This window comes from Dipodomys spectabilis, unplaced genomic scaffold, assembly GCF_019054845.1.
Source record: "Dipodomys spectabilis isolate Male_0828 unplaced genomic scaffold, ASM1905484v1 ptg000273l, whole genome shotgun sequence".
Classification (NCBI taxonomy): domain Eukaryota; kingdom Metazoa; phylum Chordata; class Mammalia; order Rodentia; family Heteromyidae; genus Dipodomys; species Dipodomys spectabilis.
Window position 1 is genome coordinate 721,950 of NW_024870950.1, and position 14,965 is coordinate 736,914.

Below are 14,965 nucleotides of genomic sequence, written 5' to 3' on the forward strand. Positions count from 1 at the left end.
CCAGTCCACATTCCTATCCACTACTCAGTGGGCCTCAGGCTGGAGTTGCTTTGCAATTCCCTGTTGAGTGTTTTCCCAATCCAAGGGTTTTGTTATGCAGTGGGGCTCAGACATTACTGGATAGGCTTGGTTGGTTGGTTTCAGCCTCTTCATCCAGCTAACGGCAGGGAAGTTCCATCTGTGACCTGTGTCTTCTCCCAGCATCTGCTGAAGTGGAAATCTTAGGGATTTGACCATATGGATTTGCTTCAGTCTTGCCTCTCTGTGTATATACATTGTCCATAGCCTCACAGGAAGTAAATGGTTGGGGATGAACCACATTCATCTTCTCCCTCAACTAGCTTGCGGTGGAAGGGTAGCAGGAACATACTGAAGGTGCCTGAGAGCTGCCGTGGGGTGAGTAGGGGGGACTCCTGATAAGAGACCTCTGGGGAAGCAGGACAGAAGCTCGAGGGGCGGGGCAGGATACACCTCTTCCATCATGTTCTCACTACCCTCACTCAACCTGGGGAAACAGCTGGCGTTCTGGGCATTGGAATTTCTGCTTTCCTTATGACTGTCATGGTGCACCATTGAAAATCCTTGACATATCATGGAAACAGGAAAAATTATACTTCTTTCCCATGGAGACAGCCACTTCTAAAGAACAATCACCAGGCAGGCTGTCCTCTTACTAAAAGCCTTCAGTTTTGTGTATTATAAAAAAACTAGAGACATACATGCCAGCATTTGTTTATTATGTAGCAAAAGTGCAAGTTTGCAGTGTAATCAAAAGGGACATGTAGATGAGTTTTAGATGTAAAAATAGAAAAGAATGTGCACAGACTTAGATTGGAATTCAGTCTTAAGAATCACTAAGGAGTGAAATGTTTCCAGCTCAGTGTCACAAGGACAGACGTGGCTGTAGCAGGTCTACTCACATGGATTCTGAATGACAATCAGAAGATACTCCTTATCTAGAAAGAAATGTGGACAAAATTAATTCACCCTAGAAATTACATGTAATCAACGAACATTTCAGCTAGCCTGCATTTGTCTTCCATAGACAGCATACATGTAGATTGAAGGCTGCACATCCAAAGGTTGGCCCTAGAGATTCTGATTTTATTGGTATATGTGCATCCTAGACATACTTTTTTTTAAAAAATAAAAAGCTCTCCAAGTGCTATTAGAAGATAGCCATGGTGACCAGAGCTATAGAGAAAGCTTTGGTTTATGGTCATTTCTGATTGGACAGATGTGCTATGAGAACTTCATTCTAGACTAGATTTGAAAACTGGACAGTCTCCCCACAGGCCTTGGATCCACCCCCTCTTTATTCCCTGGACAGAGGACATGTCTGCTACTCTTTGAAGAGTCTGTGTGCTCAGCTCACTGAAAATGAGAACTATGTCTAGATTTTTGATGATTAATAATGCATATGGGAAAAAATTCAACACAGTCAAAGGTGAAATAGCTGTGTTTTGAAGTTTAACTTTTCAGATTCAAACATGAATTTTTTGGAAGAACTGTAGTTTGAACTCTTGGCCTCATGCTTGCTAGACTATGGGCTATCTGTAGACTAGGTGCTATACTATTGGTTCATACCTCCAGATCTTTTGTGTACTGCTTATTTTTGAGATATAGCCTGGCTTCCCATCCAAGCAGGTTGCAGGGTCCACAGTCTGCCCTTTTCACCTTCTCCTCATAGCTGGGAGGATAGGCATGCACCAGCTTCTGGACTTCTCTAATCAGGCTGGCTAGAATGACTCTTTCCATCTCACCCTCTGTTTAGCTAAGATGGCAGGTGCACACCCATCTATAAGTTGAGAATGGATCTAACCTTTCTTCTTGGATGGCCTCCAAATGTAGTCCTCTTATTCTCAGGCTACTAGGTAGTTAGAATTACAGGTAATTAGCCACTGGCAGTTGGCTTAAACATCTTCATTTTTAATTCAAAGAATATTGTTTCATACTTTATGCTAAAAACCTATGTTCTCCATTGTTTTAAACAAGGATTTGAACCAGTGAAGTAGAACAATGCTGCAAACGTGAAATGAAATGCCAAATTACCTGGAGCTACCATGATTTCATGTTTCTTTGATCTGATCCTAAGAAAGGTGAGGTCATTCTGAGGATCAATATCACGGACTGTGCTCTTGGCTTTCATTGTGAGCTGATGAAGAAGGCCTGCATATTGAACTGTGGTTGAGTTGTCCAAGGTTGTACGGATTGGAATGCCTATTGTGAGATGTAATTGGGAGTTAGTTATTTTTTTTATGACAAGAAAATTCACATTGTAAAATACTGGAAGGCGTTGATAATTGCAAAGAATAAAAATTACCATGGATAGGATCACTGGTATTCAATTTTAGTTTATTTCCTTACATTCTTTTTACCTCGACATAGATTCTATTGAAGTATCTAGTTAGTATTTTTTCTCAGTAAAGCAGAATCAAGCATATGTTGTTAACATTCAGGAGTTCCGACCACTTGCCATGTTGCAGAATGGATCTACTGGTACAGGACACACAGTTCTGGCTTGACCAGTTGCTCTATGTACATTTCTAAGGATAGCTGACTCAAACTACATTGACAGATTTAGCTGTTTCTTTTTCCCCATTTAAGTTAGGTAATCCAAGTTGTCTTTGTTGATAATATCATCACACTATTTTAAATCTCTGCTTTTTTTTAATGGCTACATTACAGTATAATTCATCCTCAATTGTTTGGCCATTTGATAATTCTTATAGCTAATAAGAAACATTTCTGTTCAGAAAGCATTTGGAATCTGTTGAGTATTTCAGTGCTTAATTCACGGTTTTTGTTTGTGTTTTGTGTTTGATGGTTCTAGGAATTGAACTCAGGGCCTGGGTGCTATTCTGGAGCTTCTTTTTTTCTCAAGGCTAATACTCTCCCACTAGTGGAATTAGAGCTCCATTTCCAGCTTTTGGTGGGGGGTAGTTTATTAGGGATGAGTCTCATGGACTTTGCTGCCTGGGCTGACTTCGAACCATGATCCTCAGCTCTCAACCTCCTCAGTAGCTAGGATTACAGGTGTGAGCCACCATTCCTGGCTTTCATGTATTTAAAAAAATAAAATATTATAAAAGCATTGAATAGAGGGATTTGTATAAGTCAGATAAAGAGAACATTTCTTTTTGGACACCCCTTCCTTTGTTCTCTCCAAGTGTTTCTCTCCCTTCATGGATTTTTAATTTTTTGGGGGTGGGGGAGCATGGGGACTGAACTCTGGGCCTGGGCGCTGTCCCTCAGCTCTTCAGCTCAAGGCTAGCGCTATACCACTGAGCCACTTCCTAGCCCCCTTCATGTATTTTTATATAAAATATTTTTCGAAGTATCTTATCTACAGAAAATCTTTTAAATATTTGGTCTGTGACGATGTGTTAGTCTTCTCTGAAACCAGAAATGTAAAGACATTAGCACTGTCCACACTAGAGAGTACCTCCAAATGTATTTTCAAAATTTCTTCCTAACTCCTCACATAGTATTTTGCAAGCCTTCCATTTTATTTTAGCAGCACATGTTAATAGAGATACTCTAGTTTTGCTGTACACTATTTAATTTGCATTCATTTTTTTTTATTGTTGTTGGTTGTGGGGCTTGCACTCTGGGCTTGGGCACTGTCCCTGTGCTCTTCAGCTCAAGGCGAGCGCTCTACCACTTGAGCGACAGCACCACTTCTAGTGGTTTATTGGAGATAAGTGTCTCACGGAGTTTCTTACCCAGGCTGGCTTTGAACTGTGATCCTCAGATCTTAGCCTCCTAAGTAGCTAGGATTATAGGTGTGAGCCACTGGTGCCTGGCTTGCATTCATTTTTGACTTAAGCATTAAGTTTGGTCTTTTAGTCTTTCTACTGTTCTAGGATATAAGTTTAAGACATAATCTATTAATTTAACTATGAAATTCTAGCCAGACAAACATGCAAGTAGAATTCAGTTCAGATCACTGTAAGCTCAATTTGGGTGACCCAGAACTTAATGCTTATTAGTAACAAGTACTGATAGATATTTTACATATACTGTAATCTATGATAGCCTTCATGTTATTTTGAAAATTACTGGATAGCCAGCAATTCCAGGGATTTTATTTACAAATGTGCCTTTAGTTGATGGGGACACATTAAGTGACCTTGGGATAGCTGTCAAATTCCTTCAGTACCTGAAGTACCACTTAGTAAGAGTCTAACATGGCTTTTGATTTTCCTTACAAAGTGTAGCTCAAGAAAATAGTAAACTACCCTTTCTAGAGTTAAAATATTTAAAAGGAGGATTTTGTTTACATGAAACTGTTAGAGACGATGTGTGTGTGTGTGTGTGTGTGTGTGTGTGTGTGTGTGCGCGCGTGTGCGCGCGTATGCGCAGGTGCATGTGCAAGCACACCAGTCCTGGGGCTTGAGCTCTGGATTTGTGTGCTGCTCCTGAGCTTTCTAGCTCAATGTTAATGCTCTACTACTTGAGCCATAGCTCCACTTCTGGCTTTACAGTGGTTAGAGAGTCTCATGAACTTTCCTGCCCATCCTGGCTTCAAACTATTATCCTCAGATCTCAGCTCATGAGTAGCTAAGATTACAGGTTTGAGCCACCTGTGCCTGGCTGGAGACCATCTCTATTGACTTTGAAACAGCCTAATATCTTTTGAAGATAGCTACTATCTCCAGAATAAGTCTTGCTAAACAATACCAGGACAACATTTTCAGAGAAACCTACTAAGATAGGCAAGATATTATAGAATATTGGTAATTTCTGATAGTTACAGTTTTGTTGGCCATTTTTCCCATAAAAGACAGTCTTTTGCACCTGATAAAAGATCACAAGGCACAGATTTTTAGACAGTAGGAATCAGAAATGGAGTAGGCACTCAACTTTTAAGGAGAACTTTTGACAAATAGTTTTATTTTGCACCCTAAATCGTGACTATCTATGAAGTAAGCATTGCTCAGTGTCAAGACAAGAAATACAATTGGAATACATTATTCAAAATCTAGATGACAAGATTATGAATCAGATGTTCAGGCCTATTTAGTCTGTCTTTTCATGAGCCAAACCAAGAAATAAACCAGCTGGCCTTTCTGAATAATAAGCACATAGTATGGAAACTCATAGTAGGCTTACAAAACTTGGGAGGTTTGTATGTACACCACTGACAAATGAATATAAACAATCTGGATATATATTTATTAAGTTGATCTAAGATAATTAATTATTAAAAAGTAATTTTAGCATAAAATTCACCTGCCTCCTTTCTGAGAAGTGCCCACTGCTCCTAGTTTCTTAGGCCTCCAAGTTCTGCTAGTTCAATCCAAAAATCTATGTGTTTGTGTTTATGTTCTTTATTTTAATGGTGTCATTATTCTGTACTGCATGCTTTTCTTTTCAGACCCTTAGGAAATTGTTTGAGTCAGTACATGTAAAGCTAGGTCATGCATGTTAATGAATGTATGACAGTCTATTGAATGGATGTTTTGTAATATACAGCCATTATGTGCATTAGCCTGTGCTCAGTCTTTGACTTTCATAAACAAGGCTACTGAGTATGTCCTTGTGATGTCATTTCACATATGTATGTATGTGTAGGGTAAATTCCTGAGATAGAGCTCTTAGAACAAAGAGTATGTGCATTTTAAAATTGGATATTGATAAATTTATGGTACTACTTTAAAAATATGACTATGATCCTGGTAAGCTGGTATTTGTTATATTTCAATTTGTCATCTTCAACTGTACATTTGTGCTTTGGTTGATAGATTGCGTTTCAAAATAAAAGGAATTGGCTGGATAGCTGACAAAATCTAATGAAATTCAAATGGAGGATTGTTAGAAATGTCAAGAATATTTAAAATTAGAGCCTACAGAAATTGGGCTTATACACAGAGGAATATAGGACAGATATGACTGCCTGCGAGATAGACATTTATATTTGCCACTATCTAGTGTAATGATAAGTGTTGCAATACTCTAAAGGGAATCGTTTTACAAATGGGAAACCAGTTCTTACAAAGACTCTAATCTAAAGACCTATATCATTCAGCATTGACAAATTGATAAGTCAACTTTATTGTTACACCTAGGAAGTAACAGCAAATCCAAAAGACTAATGTTTAATATGATATATGATGACATATAAAGGGAAAAAACATAGTGACTCTATCCAACCACATAGACCATCTGAAAATATGTTGAAATGACTTCCTATAATTAGTAGACCAAAACTGCTAGCAGAGAACAAGAAGACCCAATCTCCACCTTAGTTAAATATTTTTAGTACTGGATTTCCAAAACTTGTAAAGCTGCAAGACTGAACTATAATAAATGACACTTTCATCCAAAATTGAGTAGGCTGTTGAGATTATTTTATTACATTCTGGTCACATAACTTATGCCATATGTCATTAATAAACATCCATGTCATACACTCTGGTTATTAATAATCTGACTATAAAAAAGCCTCTCATTTATATTTTGGAGAAAAAGGTTAATTTGACTTTCAGGTAAAAATTTGAGTATCCAATAATCTTGAGAACTGCCCTGAATCTTAACGTAATCTTATCCTAGTAGAGGTTAATGAAAAGTTAATGGGTATTAAAAATAATATTTTGTTGCCTTCAGATAAACGAGGTTTTAATTGAGAAACCTCAGGAAAATAGACAGAAAAGTCACTTAGACTTCCAATACTCAAAGATCATGATAACATAACCTTTCCTTATTTTAAGTGTATGTGTTTGTACTTGCTGTAGGAATGATAAAAACAGCTGGTTGCAGCTTCATTCCCTGTGTTCTCATCTGAATAGTTCATTGTTATTCCTCAAATATTCATCAACATTTAAAATAGTCATGTTCATCAAGTAAATAGTTAATGACTAATTTAAAAAACTGTCTTGCCTACTATCCAAATAAAATTTCTGATTTGACTGTTATGATTATTACATATGATGCCATAGTGAGTATTCTTCTATCTTAATCTTTGCTTCCTCCTTATGATAAATTCTTAGGGGTAGAGTTACTGATCCAGGCTGTAGATATTTTTTCAGACATTTGACATATATTGCCAGGGTTGTGTGGTTTTGACTAAGATATTCCAATGAAGCACATTAGATGTATTGGCTTGGGTGCCATGGGAGAATGACCTTTCTACTGGATAGACATGTCCCTCCATATTCAAGTCCACCTGAAATTCAGAAGGTTACCTTATTTGAAATAAATGTAATTAGTTACAATACAGCCATAGTAGATTAGTATGGGTTCTAGTTCATAGTAGATAGACACACAGACCACAGAATGCCCTGGGCCTTGGGGACAGACATGAACATTGTAAGCCAAAGGAGCATCAAGGACTGAGAAGAGCCACCTAAAGCTAGGAGCTAGAAGAACAGTCCCTTCTCCAGAGTTTTCAATGACAGAATGACTCAGTGATGTCATAGCTTCAACTCTGGCCTTTAGACTGAGAAAAAAATCTGGTATGTTTTAAAACCACCAAGTGCATGGTATTTTGTTTCTGCAGCCAAAGGAAGCTAACACAGCACCTCAAATTGTGTACATAGCTCACCACAGGGGTGAGGCAGCATACGCAAATACTGAAAGCCAAATCAGCTTATCCAGAGCCACACACTGGAACTGGACCACTTACTGGAAATATTTGGCATAGCTCTTGACTAGCTTGTAAAGATGACCCCAGTCCTCTGATTACTCAAGTTGGGTGAATTTATTGTGGTCTGTTCATTATCATCATTGAGTTATGTTTTATTTTATAAGACCAATGAAATTTGTTCTCTGTAAAATAAATTAAAATTTCCACATTCTCAGAATAATTAACGTGTTGGCTGCTGTGTCTGACACTTGACAATCATCTCATTTAATTGTCACAACCACCAGTAAAGTAGGTGATTTTTCTATCCTTAATGGGAAGGGAATAAATGTCTACTCATGGTTGCACAGTAAGTATTCATTGATAGATTTGCCAGATTATGAACTGGTAACAAACCAATTCTATGCTATACTATGACTTATGTGAAGCAGCTACTCTTATTTCAATGAATGTCCTGCAATTTCTGGTACCTCTTTCCCTTACAATTGCCTAATGAGCAATAGAACCAACAGGAACCTTGAAGATGTTGCTACTGTAGCCAAGCACAGATCAAATGCCAGAGAAAATGCCAAGTGGATCCTTAATAAGGATTGTGCAGTGGGAGCAAGTTTTTGGCAAGGAATCAGGTTTCCTGGTTGGAGATGTATTGACCCTTCTTATCCTACATCCATGAAGACTATCCTATAAGTGATAAGACAACACATTCTCAAAGTTTTTTTTTTTTTTTTATAGATGTGGAAAAAGAATGAAGACTGAAACTTGGTATCCTTTATAATGTTGACACAAAACTAAACATCCAAAAATGATATTCTCCTTATCTCCAACGTGACAGTTTTATTAGTACTCCTACTATGATGAAAGAGAATTTTAAAAGTTGATAATCTATAGTGTTTCTTAAGAATATGAACACATTTTAGACATACTGCATTCATATTTATAGCCCTAGTTCTTAGCAGAGGGTTTTGCATGTGACAGATACTCAACAGATGTTTGTGAAATAAATGCAATGGATAAAATATACAGAATAGGCTTTTGGTGTCAGATTCTAAGATGTGTATCTAAGTGCCTGGCACAACAAACAGGTTTCTGGTTGGCTCTGATGTGTCGGGAAGGCAGACTGGGAAGTGTTTACCTTCTGCATTTACCACCATAGTCCCAATAACCCCTTTATGACTCTGGATCCTCTTCAGGGTTTCCTCCACCTCCGCCTGGAAGAGATCAGGGAACTAATTCACCAAAAGGGTGACACCCACTCTAAACAGAACGTATCCAGAGAGACACTTATTCCCTTATCTCCTCAATCTATGGTGATGGATCTATGTTCTTACATTCTTATAAATCAGACTGGAGATGGTCAAGTCTTACATACCAACCTATTGGGAGACCCCACCCCTGCCTAAGTCTAACAAGTCTCTAGCAAGCCCTGACAAGTTTCTGGAACCCTTGTAGAGACAGGGAGCTTATTGCCCCCACAAGATTTTAGTATGTTTTTTGTCTGTCTTTACTAGAAAAGAATTTTTTACACTGGACAGAAATTTGTCCCAGACCATCTTTTAGCCATGGATATTTTATATTTACAAAAATTTCTATGTTACAGTCCTTTGACTATTTAGACTTACACTGAGTTCTCCCTGTCCAAAATTTGTGTTTTGTGAGAAGCCCCATTTTATTGTTACCTAAACGAGCGTTTACTTGGATGACTAATTTATAGAGGGGTATTCTGCAACCCCCTGACATATCCCAGGATTTCCTTTTCATAATTATAGCTTGACTCTCCATACAAGATAAACCTCCAACCATGCATGATTATGGTGGCTTTTAAACTCATTTATCTGAATGAATGTTATGTGTTCACCCTCTTATTCCACTTTTCTTCTTCTCTTTGAAATGCCCAAATCAAGAATAGTCTTTTCTAAACCTGCATAATTGAACAATCAATCATTATTTTGAATTTATATGGCATTATGCAGAGTCTCTTTATGAGAATTTAAAAAATGTTCTTATCCCCAACATCCTAAGATGAACATTGTTACTTTAGTTAAGATACACCTAATGCAAGCATAGAAATGTAACCTCTTTCCACCACCACAATAAGTGTTCTCTGGATTTTGGGAATGGATGTATTAGATTCACATTTTTTATTAATAAATGCTATCTATTTTTACTAGCATGTCCTTTAAGTTATTTCATTGTGAAATCCTTAAGTAAGTGCATCTTAAAAGGAAACCATTATCACTATTAATAGAAGTCTAGCATTGTTTGTCAAGATGAAAATGACTGTAAAAACAAATAAAACGAAGAAAGGACATGTTATTAAAAATTCCACTGGAATGAAGGTCTTGAGCTTGAGGTCTGTTCTTCAGGTGAAAACTGGAAATTATCAACTGGTGATAGTATTAAGGAACTAATAGTAGTAAAAGCTTTTTATCCCACGTACTGTCTAAACGAGGGTGAGAAAAGGGAGGGGATGTTTGCACGATGTGATTCATTCTGTTTTCACTCTGGTATGTCTACATTCCTTTTTGGGAAACTGCACTTCGTCCTAATAGCTGTGCCGGGGGATCAATAATTGGTTCCATTTCTGACCACTCGTAAGACAATGTCCACTGCTCCGCACAACACTCTATTCCCCCTGCCCCGTGCTTCTCTTCTTCTGATTGCTGAGTCCTTCCAGTACAATCTAATCCTCCCACGTGTACCCCCTTTCCCCTCTTAAAGCTCTTTGTTTCCCCCAGTCCCTTTTGGCTTTTTCTTGCTTTTTAATCTCGAAGGAAGAATGGTCCTCCCTGATCCCCTTCACTTCTTTCCAAAGCCCCTTTCTCCTGATCTTCTTTTCTCCTCCCTCCCTCCCTCCCTCCCTCCCCATCCCGTCGCTTTCTCCTCTCATTTTTGCTTCCTGGACCTTGCAAACTGTCCTACTTTCCAAGACTTCCCATCCTCCTCAGCATCCCCCATCCACTCCACCTCTCCTCTCTCCCCTTCATCTACTCCATCTCTCCGGTCTCCTCGTCATCTACTGCATCTCTCCTCTTTCTTTCTCCCCATCACCTTTCCCGAATTGTCACCCCCCAAATCAGCCCTCTACCTAGCTAGACATCTCGCCCCCTCCCCCAAGAAGCTTTTTGGGTAGCTAGTTTCGCCATGGCCCCAGGACGACACTTCCACCTGAGGCCCCAAGACTTTACCATTGCGTGGCCGGCGAGACTTCAGGCTCAAGACAGCACCAAGGCCTCCGGGGATATTAACAACGCTTGCCCCGTTGCTAGGAGACAGGGGAGGAAGCGGCCTCCCGGAAGCGCCGCGACGCGTACGCGCACGCACGAGGTGGGCAGAAGCTGAAAGCGCGGCTCTTCCGCCCTCACCGCGGCAGGACGCGTGCGGGCCGCGGCTGGGAGTGTTCTCGACAGCCGCGGCGGGCGGGCGCTCGCTCCCCCGCGCTCCTCGCAGACTTGTGGGGAGCCAGGGCGGCCGAGGCGGACGCGGGCGAGCGCGCCTCCGAGGGAAGCCGCTGGGTCCCCGGTCCCCGTCAGGCACGCGGTAGCGTTACCTGCCGCCCGCGCGCGCGGTCGGGAGCCACGTTCCGGCTCCCTGAGGGGCCTGCGCGCTTCTCACGGCCAGACCGACGGACGCCACGCCGCAGCCACGTGTCCACGTGCGACCGGATAGTGTCCACGTGAGGTACGGGGTCGGGGCCGAGGCCGAGGAGGCCTGACGCCGGGCCGGTGGCCGCGCCGCCTCGCCTCGCGTCTCAGTGGCGCCCCACACAGCCCAGAGAGGCCCCCCACAGCGCGGAGCGCCCCGCCTCTCTGCTCCCCCCTCCTTCCCTCCCCTCTCTCCCTCCTCCCCCCTCCCTCCCTCCCTACCTCCCCCCTCCCTCCCTCCCTCCCCCCTCCCTCCCATCTCCCTCTCCCTCCCTCCCCTCCCCCCCTCACCTATATCTTTCTATACCTATTGTCCATCTCTAATATCACTTACCTCCCTGTGTCATCTATGTGCCTGTATCATCTATATCTGCCATCTATATTGATTATCATCTATATTTGTCTACCTGTCTGTACATATATATGATTATGCCACCCCCCCCCCCCCGCCCCCCAGGTCAGTAGAGGAAGCACCATCTCACACCTTAGGCTGTAACAATGCTGTACATACACCACCCCTTTACACCTATCACCTCAGCTGAAGAGTTGCTACTCAGCGGTACTTTTACTCCTTGGTCCATTTGGGTTCTTTTTGCCAACCCCCCACTCCCCTTTTTTGGGGGGTTCACTAAGGCCTTGAGTTAGAGGAAAAACATTGCAAGTGATAGTGCTGGAGAGTCTACAGATTGCCACAGATGAAGATTCTGCTGGGAATTTTAAGACCAGATAGAGGAATCAGAAGTTAAAAATCAATTAGGTATAGTCAGAAGGGACTTGTCTTTTTGAAGGGAACTGATACTATTATGCATAGCCTGGGAGGAAGCGGCCGACTTCACAGCAGAACTTTTTTTTTTTTCCTTTAAATGGTTGAAGTCATGTTGTGAATTCCTGGGACCTGAAGAGAACATATGTTGATGACTGAATGCAGCTTGTAGGTTTAGGACTATATTGTAATGGATTGCTGTAATACTGACTTAGTTTGGGCTTCTATTGTCAGAGTCTCATCCAACCTTAAAAAATGGGTGTTTTTTGCTAGGACTGTTAGCTAGAATCTGAATAGGCCCTTGGTGAGGATTCTCAGCAACAATCAACTTGGTGATTTTGGACTAGATTTTTTTTTTTGCCATATATATATATATATATATATATTTACATCTCAAGTCTTATTTGTGATACTAACTTAGATTCTGAAGAGCTGAGAAATTCTAGTTTTGTTTCAGTCTTGAGAGGTGGATGATTTGGGCCACTGTAACCAACTCCTTCCCTTTTCATTTATATGTCTTACAATGGTGACCAATACCTGGGACTCCAACTGATGAAGCTAGGGTTGTGGGACATGAATCTGAATTTGAGGGTGTGTGTGTGTGTGTGTGTGTGTGTGTGTGTGTGTGTGTGTGTGTGTGTGTGTGTGTGTGTTTGGATATGTGTACAGATTTGTCTCTTAACCGACTACCATTTGTCAGTAATAAGTCTTTTTTGCAGTAACACTGGATGAATTGTGTGAGGACTGGTTCTTGGACTCAGAGTGTTTTTGATCAAGATGATGCCCACTTGAATTTATCCGTAGCCATTTGCTGTCCCTCCTCCCCCTTTTAAAGTCAGTGGCAGTGTACCATATCTTGTGTCAATCAGCTTTAATGAAGAAACTGACTGCATATGCATGGGGTGTGAACTCTTTCCTTTCTAGAGTGAGGGTGTCAAACTCATTCAATAGCTGACAGCTGTGATTAGAGCAAAGCAGGACTCCAGCAGAAAGGCAATGACAGGAGAACCCAACTGCTAAAAAAGAAATGAGAAGGAGCCAAACTGACTTCCAACCAACAGTCAAGTTTGACTCACTGTGCACAGGAAATCAATGAGGAGAATATGAGCTATTTTCTCTCTATTGATTTTCACTTCTAATTATTCTTTGTAGGTAGCTTTATTTAATTTTTGTGGGGGGTTTAATGAATATCCAGGGCAGGGCTATATACACTGCTGTGGCAGTGTCTGATATGTGCCCCCACACTATGGTACATGTGTACAGTACAGATGTGAATTCTCTCTACTCTCTCCCCCACCTTCTGTCCTCTTCTTTTTGGCCTCACAATAAATGTTAAATAGTTCTGAACTTAAAGTATTCATGAATATTACTTTACTCAAATACTTGGACATAACCCCAAAAGTTGTGGTATATGCAGAGAGAAATTCTATCATTTCTCTATCATTTTTGTCGAAATGAAACGATTTTCCTCTAGGGGACACCACTCTTGATCTTTAATAATTCTGGAGTACTCTCTGGTTAGTCTGGAGAAGTCCATATGATTTCTTTTCGTATCCCCTTGAAAATTTCTGTATTATCCCACATATCTATTTTTGGCATTCCTTCTGTTTGGCAAATACTGTGGACTGGGCTATTCTTTCTCTCTTCTGTCCATTTTTTTCTTAAAGAGGCATTGTTTGTCAATGTAAACAAGACTTCTAGTTCTCTACTGGTTTCATGCCAGAAAATAGAAAATAGACAATTCTAAAATGCCCCACAATTGTAAGGCAGAATTAGAGGATATGGGTGATCCCAGTAAGTATTCCACAGAACTGACCTACTGCCATAGACTCACGAAAATGAATCTTTACTTAGTTCTATAAAGTCAGCCATTTTCTTCTGAGGCAGAATCACTCCAGGGCAATTCTTTTCAGGATCTGAATGTAGCATAAATGTTTAACCTCCCTGTTGGTACTGAGTTGTTTCTTGGGGCACAGGATTTGGTCTTGTGCATCCCTAGAGTTGACATTTGTAGGTATAGTCCCATAAATAAACTCTCCAAGCTTCAGTTTCTACATTAGTAATATAAGAATGACAATACCTACCGAGTGGGTTGGTGTGAGGTTTCAATGATACTATGTAGGTGACATGTCTGATTCACACCAGATGCTTGATATGGATCATTTCACATTGTTTCTTTTATATTTTCCTTTTTCTAGTTAGCTTTTTGTTCTTTCCTCTGTTCTTTTCTCTCTTTCTCTTCTCACCTTTCCATTTCACTGCCCCTTACCTCCCTCCCTCTCTCCTCTGTTTCCCTTCTCTCTTCCTTCTTAATTCCCTTCTCTTACATTTCCTCTTTTGCATCCTCCCTAGGAAAAATCTCCAGTTCTCGTGAACTTTTCCCCTAAATAACAGCTTTTCCCTTTCCCTTTAGGCAGTCTCTTATTCATGTTGACCCTTCTAAGTCTTACCCTGATTTCACAACCCCCATTTACATCTCCAACAGACACACTTCCCATTTTATTATAGTGCAACCAGTAGATATGACCTGTTTCTCAGGGTTGAGAGAAAACGTAAATATTTCCTGGCCTACAAATTTTGTGTAAAGAAAGAAAAGTGTGAAGGGAGCAAATGATCCCATATAATAGGTAACCCTTCTTTTCTCTGGTAATCCAGTCTCAAGGTCTGTAACCTATATTTTCAAGATTTATGATCAAGTTAGTTTAAAATTTAATTGTAAGTATGACACAAAAAAGTAAAGTACGTACAGCAAACCACAAAACATAACAGCAAACCACAAAACTTAAGGAATAAAACACTGCTCACCTCCCAAAAGCTTCCGTGTGTGGCCAATCTCAGTCACTACATCTGCCTTTCACTAGGTTATTTACCTGACTTCTAGCAGTATTACTTAGATTACCTCACTTAAAATTATACCTTTAAGTGCACTTTTTGGTGGATGTTATGTGTAGTTCTAAGTAATGATTCCAAGTTATT

General features: G+C 40.4%; 1 protein-coding gene and 1 long non-coding RNA gene across 3 annotated transcripts in view; one reads left to right on the forward strand and one right to left on the reverse strand.

Moving 5' to 3' along the window:
• Window positions 1-718: 718 nt before the first annotated feature.
• Dynlrb2 (dynein light chain roadblock-type 2) lies at window positions 719-10,858 on the reverse strand. The gene is made up of 4 exons (XM_042700798.1): window positions 10,771-10,858; window positions 8,718-8,793; window positions 2,053-2,220; window positions 719-956 (listed from the first exon to the last, which is right to left on the reverse strand). Exons 1-4 carry the CDS (start codon window positions 10,771-10,773, stop codon window positions 913-915), a joined length of 291 nt encoding a protein of 96 aa, XP_042556732.1. The 5' UTR covers window positions 10,774-10,858; the 3' UTR covers window positions 719-912.
• Window positions 10,859-10,995: 137 nt separating this feature from the next.
• The window catches only part of LOC122126172, a 60,692-nt gene continuing 56,722 nt past the window's right edge, over window positions 10,996-14,965 (forward strand). For both annotated transcript variants that reach the window (XR_006150865.1, XR_006150864.1), the window contains exon 1: window positions 10,996-11,263. This is a non-coding gene — a long non-coding RNA (uncharacterized LOC122126172). The remainder of the gene's footprint in view (window positions 11,264-14,965) is intronic.